Below are 25,975 nucleotides of genomic sequence, written 5' to 3'. Positions count from 1 at the left end.
TTTTATTGCGACAACGTCTTCTGGAGGAGAGTGGCCTGCAAGCTATTGGCTAGCCTAGAAAGGGGGCCTCATATTATCTGCTCTGTGACTCTAGCAATGTCTGCAGTGATAAATGTAGGCCAGGCGCATTTGGGAGTTCAACTTCTTGTGGCTTCTGCAGTACCCTGCATTTGGCCTCTCCACACCCTGTGGAATGAGAGGGCAGCCCCTTCTCTAGTTGCTTTGGGGGCAAGCTTGCCAAAGGATGGTCTGCTTTGTGGGCTGCAGTGAGGTTTCGAATTCACAAGAAACCCACACCCTTTCCTTTTAACTTTCTAACCAAGAAAATTACAGGGGGGCAGGGGAGAAAGAGATGAACTGGCTTAATATATCATTAGGATGGGGAAAGCAACTTCATAAAAATTAGAGCCAAATTTGAAATTACAAACCTTCTTCAGCTTTGCTGAGTTAATTTTTTTTTTTGGGGGGGGGGGTCCACGTTCTGGTTCTACAAGACAGTAAAAGGGTACATATATTTCCCTTCTTCCTCCATAGTTAAGAAATGGATGTAAAAGAACCCAAAAATAGATTGGCTGGATCAGACCAAAGGCCTATATAATTCTGCATTCTTTTCTCACAATAGCCAACCAGATGCCAATGGGAAGATGACAAGCAGAAAATGAGAACAGCAGCACTGTCTTGCTCATGGTCCCCAGTTATTCAGCAGTAAGCTGCCCTGTCTCCTGAGTGAAGATGCAAAATATTAAAACCTTTCCTCATAGGAGAGTTGACCCAGCTTCATTTGGCTTGCCTTTTTCCAAACCTTTCCCAACTCTAACGTTTACTTTTTGGCATCCGGAACGGTGTACCGTATTCCAAGTGTGTTCACATCATAAATTTCTATAAATATCATATCAGCGATTTTATTTGCGTGCCCAGGTGGAGACCCACCCAGGCCCAAGAGACCACCAGAAGGAATAATGACTTGTGACAACATGTTATGGAATAAAAAATTGGCCACAACTTTATTAAACCTTTCAGATGTAGGAAGACATTGGCTTAGGCATTGGGCGTGTATCCCTCCCAGCCCCCCAGCAGGAGGAACTGGGGATCCTCAGGGTCAATGGGTCATTGGAGGGTGTACAGCAAGATGCTTGTGTACGCAGGCAGCCCACCCCATATCCCCGCAATGCAGGGGAGTTCACTGACAACCTTTCAGTGTATGGTCAGTGACTCCCATTTTACAAACGCCTTTAAGAGGGAACCCTGAAGCCAACTGCATGGTTGCTGCTGGCACCGTCTCCTATTTAAGCAATTGGCTCCACCTCCCTGAGGAACTGATTGGCTAGCTGAGGTTTGGCGGGAACCTTCAATGACTAACACAGGGAGGCAGGCCAGTCCAATCAGCTGGTGGGTCCCACATAGCCCGAGGTGCTGCATGTGATCCTGCAAAGGGCACCCACAAAGGCAGGTGTGAGCGCTCATTTCAGTCCTTAATTATCACTAAACATAGATTTCTCTTTCCCCACCCCACCCCGCTGCCACACACTGGGTCAACGTTTTCATCGAGCGACCCACCATAATCCCAAGATCTCTTTCCTGGTTGTGTTATATTTGTATAGTTAAAGCTATGGTTTTCCCAGGAGTGATGTATGGAAGTGAGAGCTGGACCATAAAGAAGGCTGATTGCCGAAGAATTGATGCTTTTGAATTATGGTGCTGGAGGAGACTCTTGAGAGAGCCATGGACTGCAAGAAGATCAAACCCATCCATTTTGAAGGAAATCAGCCCTGAGTGCTCACTGGAAGAACAAATCCTGAAGCTGAGGCCACCTCATGAGAACAGAAGATTCCTTGGAAAAGACCCTAATGTTGGGAAAGATGGAGGGCACGAGGAGAAAGGGACGACAGAGGACGAGATGGTTGGATAGTGTTCTCGAAGCTACGAACATGAGTTTGACCAAACTGTGGGAGGCAGTGGAGGACAGGAGTGCCTGGCGTGCTCTGGTCCATGGGATCACAAAGAGTCGGACATGACTAAACAACAACTAAACTTCAAAAGAAGAAAACGCCTAAACTGCCAATGCTGAATCTGAATGTGATAGTATGGCTTCATCAATTGCTACTTTCTTCTTTTTCTTCGAAGTCCATAGAACGGTGCTTACAATAAGGCAAGAAGCAACCAATAACAGCAGCCCACATGTTGTCAGAACGACTGCTAAGGCACCGTACTTGGCAGGAGCGATGTGAGTAGCCTCCCCAGGAATAATAAGTGCTTGGGCTATGTTGGAGAGGTCAGAGTACAAGAAAGACTTATCCACTGTGCGGATGCCCATGTAAATTAGGGTGATGTTTGCCGAGGTTTCTGGTTTAAACACAAACATTTCCTTGGAACCTGCTGGCTGAGGTGCCAAGCTGGAGGTATTTATGGGTACAGCGTTTTCAAATTCTTCCCTCAGTTCCAGAGAACTTTGGCTTATTCTCACTTCATATCTTGCAGCTGGAAAAAAAACCAAGATAACAAAAGGCTATAAAGCAATATTTTTTTCCTGCAATTGCCTGGAAGTAACAGGATTCAACATTTTTCACCCCAGGCTATTGCCTATTTACAAGAAAGTGCCCTCAGAATTGCAGCCTTAGCCAACCAAAATAAGCAGACAATACTACCAAACAGGATATAATTAGCAAAAAACAATGGTTTCAGTCTAAGGACACAATAGGACACCAAGGGCATTTTTACCATTGTCAGCACTCAGAGGCAGATACAAATTTGCGTCTGAATTAACATGCGGGCAAGTGGGCCCTGCAAAAAAACATTATACTGTGTTGCTACCCTCTTTCACTCTGGAGCCCCCACAAACTGTTGGATTACTCACTCCTTAAAAGTTTGTTTTGGGGTTTCCACCAAAAATATTTTTAAAAATAATAATAATAATAATCTGCAAATATTGGGGTTTTCTCAAGCCTGTTGATATCTCCCTCCTTGTACATGGATAGAGCCATTCTGGCTACATCAGCAAGGCATTCCTATCTGGATAGCTCAGTTGGTTAGAGCATGGTGCTGAGAACGTCAAGGTTGCAGGTTTGATCCCCATATGGAACAGTTGCATATTCCTGCATTAAAGGGGGTTGGACTAGATCAGGGGTCAGCAACCTTTTTCAGCTGTGGGCCAGTCCACCATCCCTCAGACCTTGTGGGGGGCCGGACTATATTTTGAAGAAAAAAATGAACAAATTCCTATGCCCCACAAATAACACAGAGATGCATTTTAAATAAAAGGACACATTCTACTCATGTAAAAACACACTGATTCCTGGAGCCTCCGTGGGCCGGATTGAGAAGGCGATTGGGCTGCATCTGGCCCACGGGCCTTAGGTTGCCTACCCCTGGACTAGATGATCATCAGGGTCCCTTCCAATTCTATGATTCTAAATGTTATTCTCTGCCAAAAGCACACAAGATATCTCTGTTATCCCTGGGCAGCGGAACTGGACAAGTGTATAAAAGCATGCAGAGCAACTGATCCACAAACAGAGACTACTGGGGCAAAACTCCTGCAGTAAAGAGCAGGTTTAACTAAGGGAGGATCACCACCAATACTTGCTATGATGATATTTAAGAAGGAACAAACAAGGAAGGAATTGTTTGGTTTCCGGTTTCCCTCTACAAATAGGATTTCCAGAGTCCAAGTTACAGCAGAGATGTGCAGAGGGTCGTTTTGAATTGGAATTCTGTTTTACTTATATTTATGGGTCTCAAAAGTATATATATATCCAAAGCTCGGTGCACATCCAATATGGATTTGCTTGCAGATTTTATCAGCGTAGTTTAAAACAGGGTTTCCCAAACTTGGGTCTCCAGCTGTGTTCGGACTACAGTTCCCATCATCCCTGACCACTAGCTATGGGTGATGGGAGTTGTAGTCCAAAAACAGCTGGAGACCCAAGTTTGGGAAAGACTGGTGGTTGTTTTTGGGGGTTGTTGGTTTTTTTAAAAAAACACCCTACTTTTAAACAGTTTTCATTAGCAAAGAAAATAAGAAACACTGAACCTACCTTGTCCCTGGTCAAAGTCACCCCCTGGAGCTGTCCAGGTTAAAACAATTTTGTCCTCTTCTGTTCCGGCATCCAAATCAGTAATTTTGCATGGTGGGAACACATCCTTATAGGGGCCAGTGGGAACTCCAGATATGGTGAAAGCACTCCCAGCAGCTATTCTGCTGAAGCCCCCAGAGCTGATGTGCAAATCTTCACTATTCACCAATGGCCTCGGTGCATTCATCTGGATTGTACCTAAGCCACACCAACATAAACAAATACACAAAAGAGAACTAAAGACCAGCTGAGCATGCTTCCAATGAACTAGCAACTAATGGACTTTGGGGCAAGTAGGCCAAAAAGGAAATAAACAACCTGACAGCAATGGGTCCCTATTTCATTGGTAGAACTTGTGTTTTCCATGGAGAAACCCCCAGGTTCCGTCTAAGGTAACAGCTTTGGGGAAGCCCAATAATGTGGTACATGGTGGGTTAGAGCACTGGTTCTGCTGCTGCAGGGCTGGAGTGAGGCTGAGACCTTGTGGCTGCAATAGAGGGGAGTGCTGGATTGGTTCAGAGGATGGACAGAGGGCCACTGATGGTCCCTCTGATGTAACCACACAATCCTGACCTTGCTGCTACCCTGCCATTGTGATGCCCGTGGCTCTATCCCTGGAAAGCCCTTGCTAGCCAGTAGCAGCAATAATCATCTCCATTCCTTCTAATACTGAGTTTGGTTCTTCCGATGCCTATCCGCTTAGAAGCAAAATGGGGCTACCCCAACACAGAAGGTATGGGCTTCTTCATATTATGGAGACTCACCAAGTATGTAACAATATAAAAGGTAAAGGACTCCTGACCATTAGGTCCAGTCGTGACCGACTCTGGGGTTGCGGCACTCATCTCGCTTTATTGGCCGAGGGAACCGGCATACAGCTTCCAGGTCATGTGGCCAGCATGACTAAGCCGCTTCAGGTGAACCAGAGCAGAGCACGGAAACGCCGTTTACCTTCCCGCCAGAGCGGTACCTATTTATCTACTTTTACTTTGACGTGATTTCGAACTGCTAGGTTGGCAGGAGCTGGGACTGAGCAATGGGAGCTCACCCCATCACAGGGATTCAAACCGCTAACCTTCTGATCAGCAAGTCCTAGGCTCTGTGGTTTAACCCACAGCGCCACCCGTGTCCCTTCATGTAACAATATATGTGGTTGCATTTTAATTTTAATTTTAAAAGCTGCTAGAAACCAAAGTCCTGAAAGAAGGACTTATGCCCAATGACATCTACAGAATGATGGGGGCGATTTGGCCACAGAATGCTGAGGGTGCCAAATTGGGGGGGGGGGGGAGAAGTGGAAGGAAAGAAAAATAGCCTGTCTGAGACCTTAACAGGCTTCAGAATCCTTCAGAGAGGATAACTGGGTTGGGCAGAAAGGAGAGCTCAGCACAATAAAGCTACAAAACACACTACGGAGGCTGAATGTTTCTAGGATGTATGCATCTAGAAATATTTCATCCCAATGGACCATTCATGTATACTGCTTGGATCTGCGTGTCGACGAGTTTTTTAAAAACTAGGTTTAGCTTTCCATGAAGTACAGCTAATACAGCCTGGTGAGAGTTTTCCACATGATTATGAAGAGAATTCAAAGAGCCAGCCTGTGGCCATGACATAGTTGTCTCCCTAAATATTTCCATAGCGGTGCTTGTGCAAAGTAGTGCTTCTTCTTGCTGAAAATGTAATACACTGAGAACACCTTCTGTTCAAGTCCATGGAGGTAAACAAGTGCTTGAGAGCACGGCTTGAAGACTGACATCCCAAAGCCTTACCATTTGTTATGTAACCAGGAATATACATTGCAGGGCTCCAGAGTGTTGCAGGGTATGGGCTAATTGTCTGGCTGTCCCTCTGGACGCGGACTTTCAAGCTATATCTTCCGTTTCTCGTGAAAGAAAAGAGGTATTTGGAATACACACCATCGTTTTTTATCGTATCTGCACCTGCAGCAGCGAGGGAGTACAAACACAAAAAGTGTTTAATCTGCTTTGGAAAAAATCCTCTTAGTCTGTGCTTGAATCAGCCAGTTTCTGCCACCCCACAAAAAATTCCCTAAAATATAATATTGTTTAAGTAATGATGAAAAGTACCACTAAGCCTGCAATTCTATACATATTTACTTGACGGCAAGCCTTATGGGACACACTTCTCACTTCATACTCCATTGTATTCCATTGCCATTCAACTCATATACAATTGATTTTCCCTTTATACCTTCTGGACTTATAACTGTCATTCATATTTGGACTTCTCCAAATTTTCCAGTGCAATTCTCAGTCAAAAACCTTACCCCAATGTGTTTAAAATACGTGTTTTAGGATAAAGTACATTTTTGGCAATAAAATACACATTTTCCAACTTAAACACACATTTTTTTCTATGGATTTTTTTTATAAAAAAATGGTGTGCAAACAGGTCAGGAATCTGACTTGAAGCAGATTGATGCATTCATCCACTATAACTAAAAAAATAAACTTTTAAAACATATGTTACCTGCACCATTGTCAAAAAGGTCCAAGATAATTGGATCTCCACTCTCTGGCTCAATAATGGCAGTCACATTTGCACCAAGAATGGGAGAGAAGCCTTGATTAACCTGTGCGTACACAATCATTGGACTTGGGTAGGCGTTTGTATCTTTATTCGTGTGGGTTCTCACGGTGATGGTAGACACGTCAGACTTTACGGCTCGCGAGGTCACGGTCATTGTGAGGACTTCAGGGAGCCCATGAGAGTTAGTGAGTAAGTATGTCCAATCCCCAGCCTGAAAAACAAATTTATATATGCTCAAAAGCGTTCAGCCTAAATAGATTTTTTAAATTGGGTTTTATAAACAAGAATAACGCTGTAGAAATAAGTACACCAAGTTTTCTCATGCCACTTGTATATCACAAAAACAGCATAATAAATGTGGGGAAATATCTAGAACAGGTGTTTTATTATTAGTGGTCAGTGTATAAGTTCTTGGTTCACGAATTGGTTTAAACAATTAGAAAGAACAAGGGGGAAAGGAAAAGGGGGAAAGGGAGGAGAAGGGGGTGTGGCAAGTGGGGTGGGGTGGTTATGCTTCTATTATTCTACTTAGTCTGTGTGAGGGGTTGTGTCAGCGTTACTTGTGTGGATTCTCTTCTTATTCACTTGACGTATTTCCTTGATGGTGAGAGAAGTTGGGTGTGGCTTAAGGTGTGATTGGTTGTCTTTGGTTGGCTGTAGTGAGAATTGTTTTTCTGTGTGAGCAGGGCATGAACGTGTATTTATGAATCAGGTTAGCCAGATTGATTCGTATTCCTTTTCCATCCAAAGGCAAGTCCCCAATAGAAACAACTGAAGGACAATTCACTGTTACCTCAGCAATCCCCGGAATCTGCAGGCGAGCGGTGCGCAAAAGTGGATCGACATCAAATTCCCCATTTGTAAAGTGTTCTCCTCTAGGGCCACGAAGAACGATATTGGGTTCCTTTGCCAGCCACGTCACTACAAAAAATGTGTCGTTTCCTACTGTGCTGTCAATAATTGTCGACCTTTCAATCTGACCATTGCCCTTCACCCTTTCAGCCACGCTTTCAATCTGTAAAAAACCAGAATAATGATAACTTCCTGTTTGCTTTAACACAGGCATGGCCAGACTTGGCCCTCCAGATGTTTTGGGACTACAATTCCCATCATCCCTGACTACTGGTCCTGTTAGCTAGGGATGATGGGAGTTGTAGTCCCAAAACATCTGGAGGGCCAAGACTGGCCATGCCTGCTTAACATATCCTCTTTTGTCATGTAGTAATTTAAAATAAGCCCCAGTTGAAATATTCCATTTGGCACACATTGACATCGTAATGATCCTTTATTGCATTTAAAACACTACGGGTGACAACAATTAAAACAAATTAACAAAGCCAGATAGGGGCACAGAAATCCCCCGAAACGAAATCCACACCTTTTCAGCCACAGCCATGTTCCAAAAATACTTTCTTTGCTCACTCTGGCAGATGAGTACTATGGCAATTGCAGAGCGAGTAAGCAGTTAAGTTCCTTCTGGATTCTACCTCCCCAGCCCCCCAGCCCACCCCCAAAAGAAGACAGCACACATCACAAAACAGCACTTCAACCCTTAGGCTGCAATTCATGGATTTCAATGGAATAGAAGATTCATACTTGTGTTCAGGATTACAGCCTTGATTGTTATTCTTCCCTGTCCTTAAAGGTAAAGGGACCCCTGACCATTAGGTCCAGTCGTGGACAACTCTGAGGTTGTGGTGCTTATCTTGCTTTATTGGCCGAGGGAGCCAGCGTTTGTCTGCAGACAGCTTCCGGGTCATGTGGCCAGCATGACTAAGCCACTTCTGGTGAACCAGAGCAGTGCACAGAAACACCGTTTACCTTCCTGCCAGAGTGGTACCTATTTATCTACTTGCACTTTGATGTACTTTTATACTGCTAGGTTGGCAGGAGCTGGGACCAAGCAACAGGGGCTCACCCCATCATGGAGTAGATAGGTAAATGGCATTTCTGTGCACTCTGGTTTCCATCACGGTGTTCTGTTGCACCAGAAGCGGTTTAGCCATGCTGGCCCCATGATCCAGAAAAGCTGTCTGTCATCTTGGCCTGAAGCAAGATGAGCGCCGCAACCCCATAGTCAAGTTTGACTGGGCTTCACTGCCCAAGGGTCCTTACCTTCTACCTTCTTTAGCTACCTATAGGCCCTTTTATAACTTGCCATGGGCTGCATCAACAAGCAGATCAAGTATGTACATAATTAAGTTGATAACTAAGTAAATTGAGCTATTAAGGTAAGTTGTAAGATTTGCACATTCCGGACAGGAATGACAAAGGGCCAAATTAAACATGTCACCACAGTTTGTTTGGTTTTAAAAAAAAACACACGAATATCTGGTTCTGGGAAAAGAGCTGGTCAGGACAGTGGGATGAGAAATTAGTGAACTGAGAGGAAAGGGAGGTGTAACCCTTTTAGAGCAGTGGGTGTGACTCTGGAATGCTTTCGTTGTGTTTTCTATGCTTAAAATAGTTTTTTATGCTTCAAGTAGAAGGTACCTTTGGATTGGTGGGCCTGGGAAAGATGATTATCGCAAAGAAACTTCCTCCCCCCTCAATTTTCAAAAAAAGGTTCTTTTTCTTCTGGGTGTTGTTACTTTATTTTTTTAATGCGGTGATGAATAGATAAATGGATAAATTGTATGTAAAAAGGTAAAGGTAAAGGTACCCCTGCCCGTACGGGACAGTCTTGCCAGACTCTGGGGTTGTGCGCCCATCTCACTCAAGAAGCCAGGGGCCAGCGCTGTCCGAAGACACTTCCGGGTCACGTGGCCAGCATGACATCGCTGCTCTGGCGAGCCAGAGCTGCACACGGAAACGCCGTTTACCTTCCCGCTAGAAAGCGGTCCCTATTTATCTACTTGCACCCGAGGGTGCTTTCGAACTGCTAGGTTGGCAGGCGCTGGGACCGAGCAGCGGGAGCGCACCCCACCGCGGGGATTCGAACCGCCGACCTTCCGATCGGCAAGCCCTAGGTGCTGAGGCTTTAACCCACAGTGCCACCCGCGTCCCGCAAATTGTATGTATACTGCTTTAATTCATCCACACACATACCCCAAAAGATACACATCCCACCTGAAACATAGACAGAGGCAATACTGAGAGCTGAACGAGCAATCAATTGCTTGTAATGCCACAATGCCATTCAAACTTTACAGCCTGAGGAAATTAAGCTCACAGTGCAACACACTGCATGCATACCTGAGGGATAGCTCCATCAGTAGAGCATGAGACTCTTAATCTCAGGGCCTTGCATTCAAGTCCCACATTGGATGAAAGATTCGGACAGAATGATCTTTTTGGCCGCTTCCAAATCTATGGTTCTAAGACTCACTCTTTTTTTATTACATCTGCCTTCTTCCCAATATGCCCTCAATTGACTAATTGTTGTCTAAGGAGTCATATCAAATTCAAATAATACAAAATTTGAGATAAAATCTAGAGCTGCAGTATGAGATATAAGGGGCACTATTTTATCAAACTAAAATAATGTTATTTTATCAAACTAAAATAATGTTCTAAAATAATAGCTTAGGAACGTGTGGGCTCCAGAACTGCTTTCTCCATGCCTCCTATTAAAATGTATTTGCCTTATTATGTAAAACAGCAAGATATACAGTATCTAGATGAACAGACCTGGACAGGCTGGTGGGTGGTATCTCCATCACTTGCTACAATGGTGCTGAAGACGTCTATTAGGCCAGTTGAATCTTGTCTATCAGTGACAAAAAAACTCAGCCCCCCTGAAAAAGAGAGTACAAGGAGATATCTTAAAAGTTGAATAAAAAATTAACTTCATTTGACTAGGTTACTATTTCAGAGATTAATGGAGCTGTCCAGACTTTGGCTCACACTGAATTTTCCTTTGAAATATTCTTGTTTGTTTAATGAGCAACAACCACAAAGGGTGTTTGCTATTGCTAAAACAGACAGTCTTACCTGTCATTTTGCCCAATTGTTCCAGTTGTTGGGATGCAGACTGCCCCAGAGCGATGGTATGAACGATTAAGCCAGCGTCAATGACATCAGAGAAACACTTGCTAAGTGAACTGTCGCCTCCACTGGTCAATAAGATGATTTCAGAACCAGAAACACTTTCGTCATGCTTTTTAATTACCTGGAAGCAAATAATTAACCACTAATATGAAGGACACTCGGTAAATTATCCTGGCAAAGAAAATGTCACAAGTTAAGAGACTCCTTAATACTTCACTATATTGCTGTGATTCCTATCCACAGGACTAAAGTCATGTATTTCCAAAGATTTGTATACTGACAACTTTTGAGAAAAATAAGGCAATGAAAAGCACCCATTTCTTTGATGGTTTTAATTGTTAAATAGTAAGGGTTTTGTGGAATTGTTATGTTTTATAAATGCTGAGGACATCAGCAATGGGAGCAAGGGAGGAAGCAAATCTAAAAAATAACTATGAAATTAATAAATAATAATAATATCTGCCATGTCTAGCCTTATGCTCATCACTTATTTATCTCAGTCTTAGTATTCCTAATCTGCAAAATAAGACTTACCGTATTTTTTGCTCCATAAGACTCACTTTTTCCCTCCTAAAAAGTAAGGGGAAATGTGTGCGCATCTTATGGAGAAAATGCAGGCAGCGCAGCTATCCCAGAAGCCAGAACAGCAAGAGGGATTGCTGCTTTCACTGTGCAGCAATCCCTCTTGTTGTTCTGGCTTCTGAGATTCAGAATTTTTTTTCCCTTGTTTTCCTCCTCCAAAAACTAGGTGCGTCTTATGGAGCGAAAAATACGGTATTTAACAACAGGACACAATTGACTCAAGCCACTGTTTTGCCCTGGCTCTGGGTGCCAGACCTCAAGTTTTTAGGGGAGGAAATCTTCGAGCCTAAAGTCAGCCTACTTCTGACACAGCAGATGCTTACTATCGTAGGTACAGAACTTCACCCTCATCAACATATGTTGTTGTGTGTTTTTTTTGTGGGTGGTTTTATTGTGCTGTTATTGCTCAAGTCCTGCGTGTAAGCTTTCCACAGGCATCTGTGAGAACAGAATGCAGGATTAAATGAGTCACTGGCCTGACCCAGCAAGATCTTCTATGTTCTTGTTTATTTTGTTGCAATTTTGCATGCTGTCAACTCCCTTGCTGTGCTTTTATGGAAGTGCATGTCAACCCAGAAATTAAGTCTTATGAAGACCAGGTGCATCTTATTAAGTTCCATGCATAAAAGACTGCAACCTAAACAAGGATTATGAGTCTGAACACTTAACGTGGGGCTCATTTCGGTTTATTTTTATTCCGTTTTAAGTTTTCTATTTTTCCTTCTGTATCCTGATTTGCTGTCTCTTGTTAGCTAGATAGAAGACCTTTCCAAATTCTGTTCTTTTCAATTGCATTTGGAAGTTCTGTTCAAAAACACTGGGTGACTATACAATTGTCTCACAAGAATAGTTCCAGTTCCTGCACCAAAAACCAAAATGTTCCTATGAGCCGAAATGTGGCAAGAGAGGCAATAATAAATAGGACTCGCCTGCAGCGCCAGCTGTAAACCCGTGCAAACATTTGCTCTGTCACCGTATGAAGCAACTGGCAAGTCGGAAGCAAGCTGCTTCCGTATAACAGCACTCGTTATTTGCCGGATCTGAGATTTTACTTCTCCTCCTTCGCTGAATGTGACAACCCCAACATAGGACTTCTCTTCCACAATTTGCAGTAGATACACTTCTACTGCCTGACGCATCCGAATGATTCGATTGTTCTGTAGGAGGTAAAATATCACCTGTTATTCACTCACCCACAAATAATAATGCAACATGTTTTCACGGAAACAATATCAGGCAGGGTAATACTGCCTGTTCAAGAATTCTCCTACAACCAGAAAATTTGCATGCGGTTCTCCAAACAGAAGACTGTCTTGGGGGTGTGTGGAGAAAGAGGTATCATTAAAAGTTTATTCTTCTTCTTGATAAATCGAGAGATTAGGATAAAATGGAAGAACAATAGCCCCATATCTCTCCACAACCACAAGATATCTGTGACAAAAATGTATTTCACAAAACGTAAATGAACTATGAAAAAGACCATGAATTGAAAGTAGAGATGATAGATGTGCCTTTCCCTGTTTATGTTTGTTTTGTAATACAAAAAAAACCTGATATAAAACTAATAAAAACTGATATTTTATTCTCTGGCACTTACCTGACGTCGGTGATCTTTAATAAACTCTATAATCGATAGCATTTTTGAAAACAAAAGCAAAGGAATTTAAATTTCAGAGTAGGTGTTCATTTTTGCCTCAAAGAGTAAGGCTTTACCTCATCCATGCTGCTGGAAAAATCCAAGACTAAACAGATCACTCTGTCTGTTGCTTGTAAAAGTGAGAAGGTTGGGGGCAAAGGACTGTTGTTGCTGGTCAGAGGAATATCAGATTTAAAGTCATCAGAGCTCATGATGACATCCCATGTGCTCTTGTAACTGCACATCCTGTTCTGGGCATTGAGAGCTTCAGCATTATGGTTGCTTGAGTCACAGAATTCAAACACCTGAAAACAGAAAACAGCAAGACAGTTCTGGGCACCACAATTTAAGTTTGATATTGACAAGCTGGAACGTGTACAGAGGAGGGCACCCAAGATGATCAAGGATCACAAGCATCACAGGGCGTTGGACTAGATGACCCTTGGGTCCCTTCCATCTCTACAATTCTACGATTGTGTGAAACACTTGCAGAACACATCTCCATTAGTAACCACAGAAATCCAAAAACACACACAAGGGCTTAGAGAGAAAGGCTCCCAGCTCTCCAAGAGTGCTGTTTCCATCCCATCTTCTTCTGGAAACGAACAATTGCGAATGACAAAAACAGATTGCCCAGAATATCCAGGAAATTGTGACGATTTGCTAGGAGGTAGGCAAAAACCAAGCGGCTGGTGCCAATTTGCCAAGTGGAAAAATTCCTACCAGGCCCCTCAACGGCGACCAACCAAGGTCCATAGCAAGGTCAGAAAGAAAAACTTATAGGGCGGGATGGTGGGGAAAAAGCAGGAAAAGCTGGCGGGCGGCAAAGATGGAGATCCCCGGCCATGTCCTGCCTTTATAGGGCAGGCCCCACTCCCAAGCCAGCCGATTGGCTGGCCAGGGGGTGATGCAGCTGAGAATTCCCCCCAATCACGCGGGGCTGCCGCATGCGGGGAGGGGCCGTGAAGCCTGCAACCCCACCTCCTTCTTAGTGCGGAAGTGGCTTTATGAGCAATACGTTCAAGATCATCACCTAAACACCTGGGAAGATATAAGCCCCCTTTTCAATATGCAGCCTTCAGCCACTGATCCTTCAGAGGCTGCTGGACTCCAGCCAGCCCCAGCCAGCATGCCCAATGGTCAGAGATGTGGGAGATGCAGTTCAGCCACAGTTTTCCCATCCCTGTAGTACAGGAAAGGTCATGTACAATCTCTCTTGAACTGTACTTACAGAAGATAAGCTTTGCATGTACATTATGGAGGAGGATGCATTTTGTTCCTTGTCGTGTATAAAAGTGCACCCTTCTTTTAAGAGTCCTGTTGCCTGATCAATGACACAGCTGCCTTCAGTGCAGGATTCTTTCTCGCAGACATAAATTCCCGTTAGGTCAGAAGAACACCTAGGAATAGGCACAAGGCAATCGGGACATGAACATATTGTGCTCCCCAAGGGAGTGTGAGTGCAAAAGAAAACGAACGTTTAAAACCTTTAAAGAAACACGAAGCAGGTAATTTTTATTCTGAAAAAAGCACACCTGTGGCTGCGGCTGTATCAGTCTTTACAAAAAAGAGCACAGTTAGAGGCAATTTATTTGGTGGAGCATTGAATTGCCATTATATATAAGCGAGTTGTCTTACGCCCACAATTCTTGTCATTGTTTATGGTTTGAATTGAATGAAGTTATTACAAGCACGTTATGTACAATCCAGAGCTCCTTTTTGGGCTGACTAGAAGAAGATTCACGAAACAGAGATTGAAATCCAGGCATCTCGTTGTCAGGATCGCACATCACAAGTATATACAGAGAGAATCGCTCCCATGAATAATTCAGGAATATTCGAACTGTTTGGCTGAGATACTGAATGGCACATGTCATTATTATTTTGGCATTGTAGATATTATTTAAGATTCCATGTAATAGAAGGTGTTCAAATGCCGCACATTATCGATAAGGTGTTTTTTGAAAACTATATACAGAGTTGTTTAGTTTGAACACACCTGCACATACACAAATTTTACCTGGTGGCTTTCACCTGGTTTTGACTCGATATGTAGAAAGGCTTTTCACTGTCATATTCATCAAATACCCCCCATCGAAGGTGGGCCCACTCATGGACGAAAAGCCTGCCTGTATAAATAAAAGCACGGAAATTGCATTGCAACACTTGCTAGTAATCTAACACAGTCCCATAGAAGCAAACGCTACAGAGCAGGTAGTGTTGCAGGCAAGGGGATTGTGTGCTTGACCTGTAAGACAGGAAGAGTTCAAGTTCCTGTACTGACACCCTAACTCAGCGGTTCTCAACCTGTGGGTCCCCAGATGATGTTGGACTACAACTCCCATCATCCCTGAGCTCTGGCCTTGCTAGCTAAGGATGATGGAAGTTGTAGTCCAACAACATCTGAGGACCCACAGGTTGAGAAAGGCTGCCCTAACTGGTTAAGCCTCCCCCAAAAGTTGAATCTGTAAGCTTCCCAAACACAAATCTGGTCTTGAGACCCTTAAACAGTCACTCTTTAAATTGTAGGTCATTGCAGGGAACCCCAATGACATTTTTCCTGGCTATCGATTGCAGTGAAAGCCCCAGCCCAGTTAAGATGCCTATTGCAGCTTACGAAATGCAGCTGTCCAAGTGTCTTAAGGCTGCCAATGGCACTAGTTTGTGCCAATTTTCAGCAGCTGACACCTTCCCAACTTTGTCAGTGCCTTTATCGCAAGAGAATATTTTGGAGAATTTCAAATATTTTCCTAGCAGCACAGCAATCGAGAGATTGTGTTATCTCTCGATTGCTGTGGTGCTAGGAAAATATTTGAAATTTCCTCTAGCAAACACAGCATGCCATTTAATAAATTTCCTTTTAAATAAAATACCGCTAGATGCTTTTAATCAATTATTTCCCCCCATTATCTGAAAAGTAATATGTAGGGCCACAAACATGATACTCTATGTCCCAATTCAAATGCTTTCAAGATTCAACAACCAGTACTTTATTTCTGTTTTTAAAATGTTGTGAGTTTTTTTGGAAGGACCAGTTCCCTTGTGTTGATACTTAATGTTATCTATAGGTGGATTTATCATACTGGCATATGGTATGCAATATATATATATATATATATATATATATTACAGTGTGATAAACGTTTATTAAAAACTAAAAAGAGTCACGTATGAAGACACCGTTACTGTTAATTATTAAATATACCCTTTGTTGGTTACGATGCAGATGTGAGATTTTAAAATTGTACTTTTTTGAAACACAAAAGGTAATGAAAGAAGAAAGATAATTATTTGTTTAGGATTTACCGTGTGGTCCATAGATTCCAATCGAATCATTATTTACCAGGAAGTCAGAGGTGAAATGTATGTATTTTCCCTTTTCTCCACACCCTCCATATTGCAATGTGTATGGATCGTGTCCATGTTTCCAATAAGGAGGAGCAACAATGACATCTGCCTAAAATGAAAGTTTTGTTTAATGAGCTGGTTTTGAATAGGTACGCTTATTATTAATTACTGACAAAAGCAGGAGTTCAGTCCAACAATTACTTACATGTCATAAGTCAGATTTCATAATACTCTCCACCCCCACCCACCCAGAAGAGACACACTGGAATACAGTAAACATGTTTTTGAACTGTAAAAGTACTAAACTGCACCCTTTTTAGTCATACTATGAAGATTGCACTTGACAGTGAAATCTCATGCATGCCTACTCAAAAATAAGACCCAGTCAGTTCAATGGGGTTTACTCCCAGAGAAACGTGAAGAGGAATGAAGTCTCAACATATGGTAAGTACTATTGCTTGTTAATTAATGACAGGGCGCCAACTATAGGGGGCTTTGGGTACCTGGGCACCCACAAAAATGTTGTTGTGGGTGCTCAGCACCCACATGACAGGGGCCCCCACAACCTCTGAGGTTTTGCAAGGCCTCGGACAGCATCTCTGAGGCCTCAGAGGTGCCACCGGAAGTCAGGTTCTGAGGCCGGGGGGCGTGCATGACGTCATGACGCCACACACACTGGGCACTCATAACCTGGGACCCAAGTTGGCTCCCCTGATTAATGATAGCATCAACACAGCGCATTCAGTGGCGTAGCGTGGGTTGTCAGCACCCGGGGCAAGGCAAGTAATTTGTGCCCCCTAACCCGTGGATTTGCGCCCCCTAACCCTAACCCCCAGATGTTGCGCCCGGTGCGGCCGGCCCCCCCTGCACCCCCCACGCTACGCCACTGAGCGCATTTAAAAGCTGGAATGTATGAAGAGGTACACAAATGCACTGTGGGTGTGGGCAGTAGATAACTACAGTGGTACCTCGGGTTAAGAACTTAATTTGTTCTGGAGGTCTGTTCTTAACCGGAAACTGTTCTTAACCTGAGGTACCACTTTAGCTAATGCGGCCTCCTGCTGCCGCTGTGTTGCCGCCGCCGCACAATTTCTGTTCTCATCCTGAAGCAAAGTTCTTAACCCGAGTACTATTTCTGGGTTAGCAGAGTCTGTAACCTGAAGCATCTGTAACCCGAGGTGCCACTGTACTGTATTAGCTGTACTTACCACATGATCAGACATAACCTGCTCTTTGTGCTATTAGTAACGGAGCGTACAAGATTTGTTCTGAGCAAATCTTGAAATGACTTTACACATTATGTTCCCGCCCACAAATAAGGTGGCTTTGAGATTCACTCGCTATGCAAGCAAATAAACTCAAAGGACGGGATAGGCTGCTCATTCAATTAGTAAAATTTATACACCACTTGATTGTAAAAAGTCTCAAAGCGGTTTATGGAGAAGAATAAAACAATGAGATAATCAGCAAAAACAGTAAAAATGCAGCTGTTTAGAACAAAGATAATTAAAATCAATGATAAGCTAAAAACCAGATTAAAGCACAGGTCAAGATTATACATATCTGGATATGCTTATCCAAACAAAAAAGTACATGTATTATATGCATGCCTGTAGCAAACCAGCATCTATTAGGATCAGAACAATCTTGGGAATTTTGGATCCAACTAACGTTGACATTTTTAAAAAAAAGCCCAAGTCCTACTAACAGAGTATTCAAAGGCATTACCATTTAGTACTGAAACAAGATGAGCGCTGCACCCCATAGTCGCCTTTGACTGAACTTAACTGTCCAGGGGTCCTTTACCTTTACCTTTTACCTTTACTGTGTTCAGCAACTATTTTAACTGGAGGCGGATGGATGGAAGAAATGAGGAATAGCAGGCCCAGGACACTGCCCTTAATACATACCTTTGTGTACACCTCTTGCGTTGGCTTTGCGTAATTGTTTCTTTCCCATGTTGCGGGTATTAAAATTTTGACACTCCCAAAATGAACCCTTCCTTGTGTAGCATTGAACAAGTAGAAGGAAGCTTCAGTAATCATTTCCTAATAAGAGAACGAAATGATAGGAAAGTGGATTAGCGGGAATCATTAGTTCATGCAAGGAGGAAAGTGTAGACTCATAAATCACTATGCAATCATCCAGTCAGACTGGAATGACGCTTCAGAGGGAGGTGGGGGGAAAGGAACATTGATTTGAGAAATAGTGAAGATTATGTTAGCCCAGAAATTTTTAATTAATAATTTGTCCTATTCAGTGCTATTTTTCTAGAAAAAGAGGTCCTGAAGTTAGGAATGGTTTAAAGACCCCAAATGGCGTGAAACTGGTTTGAGAACTAACACATTAAATGGCGGTATTTTATAACGAAGTACAGGATACATAATGCACGTTGGGTGATAAAAAAAATCCCAGCACTGGAAGTGCAAGGAGTGTACAGCGAACACAGACTAAAACAACCCATAATAAGCAGCTGCAGGGCTGAGGAAGGCAGGAGAAATGCCAGAAAATGGCTTGGTGGTGATATCTGCATTCCTGAAATGCTTTGCTGCTTATGAAAACATTTTATGATAACTGAAAAGTGGCAAACCTTCTCCTCGATCCTCATAGCTAAAGGTGAAGCTTTTGTGCTTCAAACTGCATAGAAATTCTGCCACAGAGAGCCAGGACACAAGGACTATTTGATCAATTTCACAACGCTTTCAAAGCAGTAGCTTTTGTGCAGCGTGTGTGAAGCCAGATTCGAAACACACACTACAGACAGCTTGTCTGGGCAATTATAATTGCCTCCATAATTTCACAACTGTAAACATGGGCTGAAGCAGCAAAAAGAACCGGCTTCTGTTGCGGCAGGTTCACTCGCATTAAAACTAGACCTCTCCAGGCCACTCCTTAAATCCACCATCTTAACAGAAGGGTTCAAGCACCACAGTGTCTATATGGTATGTCCATTCTATTAGGAAACCCAATGGGATTTCCAAACCAAGCTTGCCATTATTATGAAACATTTGGATTTGCCTCACACGCATTCTTGAGCTGAGGAAATAAAAATCTGTTCTCACAATAAATATTCCTAATTCTAGAAGTATTCTGTACAATGGGGTACTATGCATATGTTTACTCCAAAGGAGGACTTGATCCGATGGGGTTGACTTCTTAGTAAGTGTGTTCAGGAATGCATTCTTAACTACTCCTTCACAGCCCTTCCTTGATACATTGTCTGGAGGCGGTTGGAAAATGGATGGAGGATGGACAAGACAGAAGTACTGTTTTAGGGGGGCAGGCAGTTGTGGAGAACTCCCTGGTCCTGAATGGGGTAACTGTACCCCTGAAGGACCAGGTGTGCAGCCTGGGAGTCATTTTGGACTCGCAGCTGTCCATGGAGGCGCAGGTCAATTTTGTGTCTAGAGCAGCTGTCTACCAGCTCCTTCTGGTACGTAGGCTGAGACCCTACCTGCCCACAGACTGTCTTGCCAGAGTGGTGCATGCTCTGGTTATCTCCCGCTTGGACTACTGCAATGCGCTCTACATGGGGCTACCCTTGAAGGTGACTCAGAAACTACAACTAATCCAGAATGTGGCAGCTAGACTGGTGACTGGGAGCGGCTGCCGAGACCACATAAAACCAGTCTTGAAGGACCTTCATGGGCTCCCAGTACATTTCTGAGCACAATTCAAAGTGTTGATGCTGACCTTTAAAGCCCTAAACGGCTTCGGCCCAGTATACCTGAAGGAGCATCTCCACCCTCATCGTTCTGAGGTCCAGGTCTGAGAGCTTTCTGGTGGTTCCCTCACTGCAAGAATTGAAGCTACAGGGAACCAAGGAGAGGCCTTTCTCAGCAGTGGAGCCCTCCCTGTGGAACACTTTCCCTTAAGCTGTCAAGGAGATAAAGAACTACACGACTTTTAGAAGACATCTGAAGGCAGCCCTATCTCGATAAGTTTTTAATGTTTGATTGTGTGTGTTTTTTCTGGTAGCCGCCCAGAGTGGCTGGGGCAACCCAGCCATATGGATGGAGTATAAATATTTATTTATTTATTTATTTATTTATTTATTTATTTAGCTAGCTAGCTAGCTAGCTAGCTAGCTTGCTATAGTTGCTGAACAGCAATGCTAGAAGAGATTGGCATAAAAGCATTATTTCTCCAGTTAGGGGGAGGCTATTCCCATGGGCACAGGGGATATGTGGGGGAACAACTTTGCATTTCTCATCTCACTGACAATAGATTTATCAGCATCCAAGGATCACAGTCTATGACTTCCTGAAATTGTAAGTAGGGTTACAAGTCCCTGCCTGTCTGGAACCAGTTACATCGGGGAAGGAGCCAGGAGGGAGGAGTGGAGCAGGAAGTTGTAGGAGCTGAGCGAAGAAGCCATGAGAAGTAACACGTAGTTTGCAGAGCCCTGGGCAGGTATATCCAATGACCTTTCTCACCCAGATCCAGAAGATCTGGTGAATTCTGAAAGAGGTGCAACTTCATAATTTTCAGGGTGTGCTGCAGTGAAGTCTGCCACAGAAACTCCCTTAATTCCTGACCGCTGGAAGCAGAGACCAGATCCAGTCCAGATGTACAGCAAAAAAGAGGGGGAACACTTTCAGATTTTAAATGCATAACTATAGGAGATCAGGATCCCAAACATTATTCTTTACACACACACACACACACACACACACACACACACACATATATATATATATATATATATATATATATGGATTTAAGATTACCGTTCAGTTTTTGGCAGCTATTTGACAGGCAGAAATGGTTTGTCACCTTCAGCTTTTTCAAATGGGCAGGCATAGCCATGTATTGACTCTCTGCCAGCCATGCAGCTAGAAGCTAGGGCAAAAGTCTGAGGGCCCTAAATAAATTTAGGAAACCACCCTCTGTGGATAAGCCAAGCCCAATTTACTGTGTGATGCTTAAGGTAAAGGGACCCCTGACCATTAGGTCCAGTCATGACCAACTCTGGGGTTGCGGCGCTCATCTCGCTTTATTGGCTGAGGGAGCCGGCGTACAGCTTCCAGGTCATGTGGGCAGCATGACTAAGCCACTTCTGGCGAACCAGAGCAGTGCACAGAAATGCTGTTTACCTTCCCGCAGGAGTGGTACCTATTTATCTACTTGCACTTTGATGTGCTTTTGAACTGCTAGGTTGGCAGGAGCTGGGACTTAACAACAGGAGCTCACCCCGTTGCGGGGATTCGAACCGCCGACCTTCTGATCGGCAAGTCCTAGACTGTGTAGTTTAACCCACAGCGCCACCCGCGTCCCTTCCAGCGTGTTGCTTAGAAGAAGATAAAAGCCGAGACAAGACTGCACTAATGGATCCCCAACAGATTTGGCTAAAATATACTTTGCATGCTGTTAAAACCTGTGAGTTAATCCAGAGGTGGAAAAGATGTGGTGACAAGATGACAAAGGTTGTTGTTGGAATGACACTTTATGGGGGGAGGGAATGTTTCAGTAAGAATAGCAAGAAATATTAGAGCTGCAGTATCCAGTGTGTGTTTGGGAACACCTACTGCTGCAGACTTACTGAAGCTAAAAGGGGCTGACCCTTACCAGTAATTATTATTTAAATAAGTACCATTAGTGTGCATGCTGCTGTATAAAATAAAAGATCATAGGTCTCTTTCAGGAGAAGGTTACCCTCTAAGATTTGACCTAGGGGGGACAACAACAGGGGCAGCTGCCGTGTGCATAAAAAACAACAGACTTTGAAAGATCATTACCCCTGCCTTCTTTCCCCCTCTCTCTCCGCCCAACCTCACAGTGCCCATGACAGCAGCATCTCACACCGAATGCAACAGAATTGTAGAGTTGCCATCTAGTCCAAGTGTCATCTAGTCCAAGCACGTGCAATGCAGGAATCTCAGCTAAAGCATCCGTGACATCAATAGTTTATTATTTTTTAAAAAAAAACAAAACAGTCTTGCAGCACCTTAAAGACTTCAAGCCTAATCATGTCTTACTCATAAGTAAGTCCCTGTCAATACAACTAGGCTTACTCCTAGGGTAACTAGGGTTAGGACCTGCCCAGAGGTAGAGCATGGGGGGAGAGGTCAGTAGCACCCCCAGGGCCGGATTTAGGTTTGATGAGGCCCTAAGCGGGTGGCGCTGTGGGTTAAACCACAGAGCCTAGGACTTGCTGATCAGAAGGTTGGCGGTTCGAATCCCCACAACGGGGTGAGCTCCCGTTGCTCAGTCCCTGCTCCTGCCAACCTAGCAGTTCAAAAGCACGTCAAAGTGTCAGTAGATAAATAGGTACCGCTCCGGCAGGAAGGTAAATGGCATTTCCGTGCGCTGGTTTGCCAGAAGTGGCTTAGTCATGCTGGCCCCATGACCTGTACGCTGGCTCCCTCGGCCAATAAAGTGAGCTGAGTACCGCAACCCCAGAGTCGGTCACGACTGGACCTAATGGTCAGTTGTCCCTTTACCTTTACTTAAGCTACTGAAGGCAATGGGGCCCTTTATATGTCCAGCTGTCCTTTGTCAACAACAAATTGTCACAGTTTTTTGTGTTGAATATATGCTTTATGGTAATTTACAGACCTAATTGGGGGTCGCCCTAACCTATAGCTTGTTTAGCTTATACATGAATCTGGCACTGAGCCTCCCCTTAAATGCTTGATCCTGAGCAGCAGCCGTCCTTCAGAGAGGCAGGCTACCTTCTGTCTTAGATTCCAACTGCATTTATTGAGACTAAAGTACCCGTTTACGAACTATGCGCCCAAAGTCAGCATCAGAAGAAGCCAACAGGGCCGTTCTGTAGTGCCTGGTGTATATACTCGCTAAAGGAGCATTAGGCAGAATAAGAGCGGTTGACGGTGACACCACCGTGTATAGATGAAGGAAGATACTTCTCCCCCCAATACCAGCTGAATGAAAGGATGCAAACAAGCAGGGAGTGGGCCTAACGACCTTTGTTCTTTCAAAGTGCACCTTCAGATCACAGCGAGCATCCTTGGGATTCCCCACTTTCCTCCGTGAATGCTTTGGATCTGATCAATACGAGGGTAGCTGTAGCTCTTGCTGAGCATGGAAATGAGAAAAATACTTTGCAAAAGGCGCAGAGGAACAAATGTGTTCAGGAACACCGCATGTTTGTGGAAGATGCCTCGACGTGCAGCCACGGAACAGAATTTTAAAGAACAGATGCATCAATACATTTTGCGTACAGGCGCAAAGGGAAGTCTATGCAACACCACTAGCACCGTGACCAACTCTTTAAGGCGCGTGGGATGTGCAACTGGTGGATTTCACATAGAAAAATCCCCCTGAACGCATCAAACCATTGAGAGTCGCGAAATTGGCACAAACAACCTGCCACCTTTTTATAGCATTAGAGCTGTGTTTTGCAAACAAAGAATATTTGCACCCCTGCAACTGAAGACTCGTGCGGAGTTCAGAAGAGCAGGGAGACAATGGGAGCATCTTCAATGTGCTCAGTCGTGGCCGCTGGTAAACTAAGAGGGGCAGAGGCAGGCAAAATCTGAAGCACCAAGGCGCAAAGGCAATCCAGGTGGCGATACATAACCGCAACGCGGAAGGTGTGCGCAATGCCAAAGAGGTAAAATGATAATCGTTGGCAAGCAGAGCCATCAGGACTTAGCTGCGATGCCTGCATTGCGGGGTGGGGTTGGGGGGTTGGGCTGGATGACCTTGCTGGGTCCCTTCCCCCTCGGGAAGCACGAAGGGTCCATTGGCAACAGCGCCGGTTGCCTCCTCCCTTCATCTTTTACCTTAAGGCTGGAGACGATTTTCGCCTCTTGGGGGACGGAGGGGTGAACGGCGACCAGCAGCCCCTGGTAAGCGCTGCCCTTCAGCGTGGCGGCGGTGACCCCCCCTCCAAGGAGCTGCAGGAGGGCGAGACCCACGCTCAGCCCCAGCAGCCCCACGGGGCCGGCCCCCGCGTCGCTTTTTCTGGCCATCCTTTTCTGGAGGAGCACGTCGGAAGTCCGCAGCGCTTCCCTCGCAAGACAACAACGCGCGGCAGGTTTCGTTGCAGCTGCGCGCAACGATCTGGAGATTGCAAAAACGAGGCGCGCCGTATGGAGACGGAATTTGTGTTTTGTGGTTTTGTTTTGTTTTTGTCTTCCCTCCCCCGCGGGCGCTTCGGATTTCTTCACCTTCTCTCACTTCAGCTGCTTCTCGAGATCGGGGGAAATGGAGAGTTTCTCTTGCGCATGAGTTGTTCTCCCTTTCAGACGGGACGCAACTTCTTCTGAAATCGCAGCCCTCATCCCAAGTTGCGCTCGCCTCTCCCGGAGAAAAGTCGTGCATGGGCAAAAGGGAAGCTGATAGATCGGGTATGTGCCCTCTGACTGGACGGTCTTAAAGCAGATAGTCCCCTAGCGAGGGTGGAAGACAGAACGCGCAGACAGAACACCTCGGCAGCTGTAATACCACGTCGAGCAGAAATTACTTATACTTAAACAAGTTTAATCGGCCTTTTGTCCCAAGTGGCTTTTACCATCAGAATGCATAAACGTAGCATGAGTGGCAGTATAATACAAATATGTATAGATTGTGGACTTTCCTTCCTTGGAGGTTTTTAAGCAGAGTTTGGACGGCCATCTGTCGTGGATTTCTGTCTTGCAGGGGGCTGGACTAGATGACTCTTGGGGTCCCTTCTAACTCTACCGTTCTCTGATTCTATGTTAAAAATCTGAGCATAACCAAAGTAGCCCAATGCCCTTAAAGACCCTGAGATGCCACTTCAAAAGCCGCGGAGGAGCATGCTATTCCTGAGTGTGGTATTGCAGAGCTTGGGGGATCACTACAAGCAGTGGCATAGCGTGGGGGGCCCGGCCGCACCAGGCGCAACATTTGGGGGGAGTGCGCTCACACTCGCAGCTCTCTGCCCCTACCTGGCTCCACGGGTTAGGGGGCGCAAATTACTTGCCTTGCCCCGGGTGCTGACAACCCACGCTACGCCACTGACTACAAAAAAAGGAGTCATACAGTGATCCTTTGGTGTGGGTTCATACAGGTAGCAGTTTTAGCTCCTCCGGGAGTATTGTGTGCCATAAAGCAGGTTTGAAGAGCTGGCAGCCTTCCAGATGTTGTTAAGACTAGGTAAAGGTAAAGGGATCCCTGACCATTAGGTCCAGTAGCAGATGACTCTGGGGTTGCGGCGCTCATCTTGCTTTACTGGCCGAGGGAGCCGGTGTACATTTTCCGGGTCATGTGGCCAGCATGACTAAGCTGCTTCTGGCAAACCAGAGCAGCGCTGGAGCTGTACCTATTTATCTACTTGCACTGGCATGCTTTTGAGCTGCTAGGTTGGCAGGAGCAGGGACCGAGCAACGGGAGCTCACCCTGTCATGTGGATTCGAACCCCTGACCTTCTGATGGGCAAGCCCTAGGTTCTGTGGTTTAACCCACAGCACCACCCATGTCCCTTTTTGTTAAGACTACAAGTCCCATAATTCCAGACCATTATGGCTGGGACTGATGAGAGCTGGCTTCTTCCAGAGGTCCCCCATCTTTTCCCTGGGGGAATGTTGCTATACATAGAAACCCACAACCAAAAGTCTGTGCAAGGCTCTTTAGCCGTAACCTTGTTTTCTGTGTGTTGTTTTTTTTGTGTGTGTGTGTGTTTGGTAGCAGCCCCAGCTAAAACTGGGCCTGCTAACAGTAGCAACAGAAATTCCTACCCCCAAGGAATTTGCAAGTTAACATTCAATTTGGGGCAGCGGTAAAGAGGAGCGGAAGAAGTTTAAGTTCAGTTAGATTCCAGTAATGGTTGACGATTCAAGTGCTGTGGCAAAGGTTTTAATGGAAA

General features: G+C 44.6%; 2 protein-coding genes across 2 annotated transcripts in view; one reads left to right on the top strand and one right to left on the bottom strand.

Annotated features, from left to right (window-relative positions):
• Positions 1-977: 977 nt before the first annotated feature.
• LOC309371540 (calcium-activated chloride channel regulator 2-like) lies at positions 978-24,323 on the bottom strand (the record flags this gene model as incomplete). The annotated part of the gene is made up of 14 exons (XM_081914347.1): positions 978-2,478; positions 4,035-4,271; positions 5,846-6,016; positions 6,567-6,837; positions 7,420-7,641; positions 10,257-10,363; positions 10,560-10,737; positions 12,128-12,355; positions 12,912-13,139; positions 14,066-14,234; positions 14,855-14,963; positions 16,141-16,291; positions 18,093-18,230; positions 23,931-24,323. Coding segments are annotated over 14 exons (3,030 nt in total), but the record flags the coding sequence as incomplete, so codon positions are not given.
• Positions 24,318-25,975, top strand: part of ODF2L (outer dense fiber of sperm tails 2 like) — a 42,768-nt gene continuing 41,110 nt past the window's right edge. Inside the window, exon 1 of the mRNA XM_081914183.1 lies at positions 24,318-24,497. The gene's annotated coding sequence lies outside the window, so the exon portion shown is untranslated. The remainder of the gene's footprint in view (positions 24,498-25,975) is intronic.

Source organism: Podarcis melisellensis (genome assembly GCF_964234715.1).
Source record: "Podarcis melisellensis genome assembly, chromosome: 6".
In the NCBI taxonomy this organism is placed as follows: Eukaryota; Metazoa; Chordata; class Lepidosauria; order Squamata; family Lacertidae; genus Podarcis; species Podarcis melisellensis.
The sequence above is the reverse complement of the archived record's forward strand: the minus strand, read 5'-3'. Positions and strand labels throughout refer to the sequence as shown.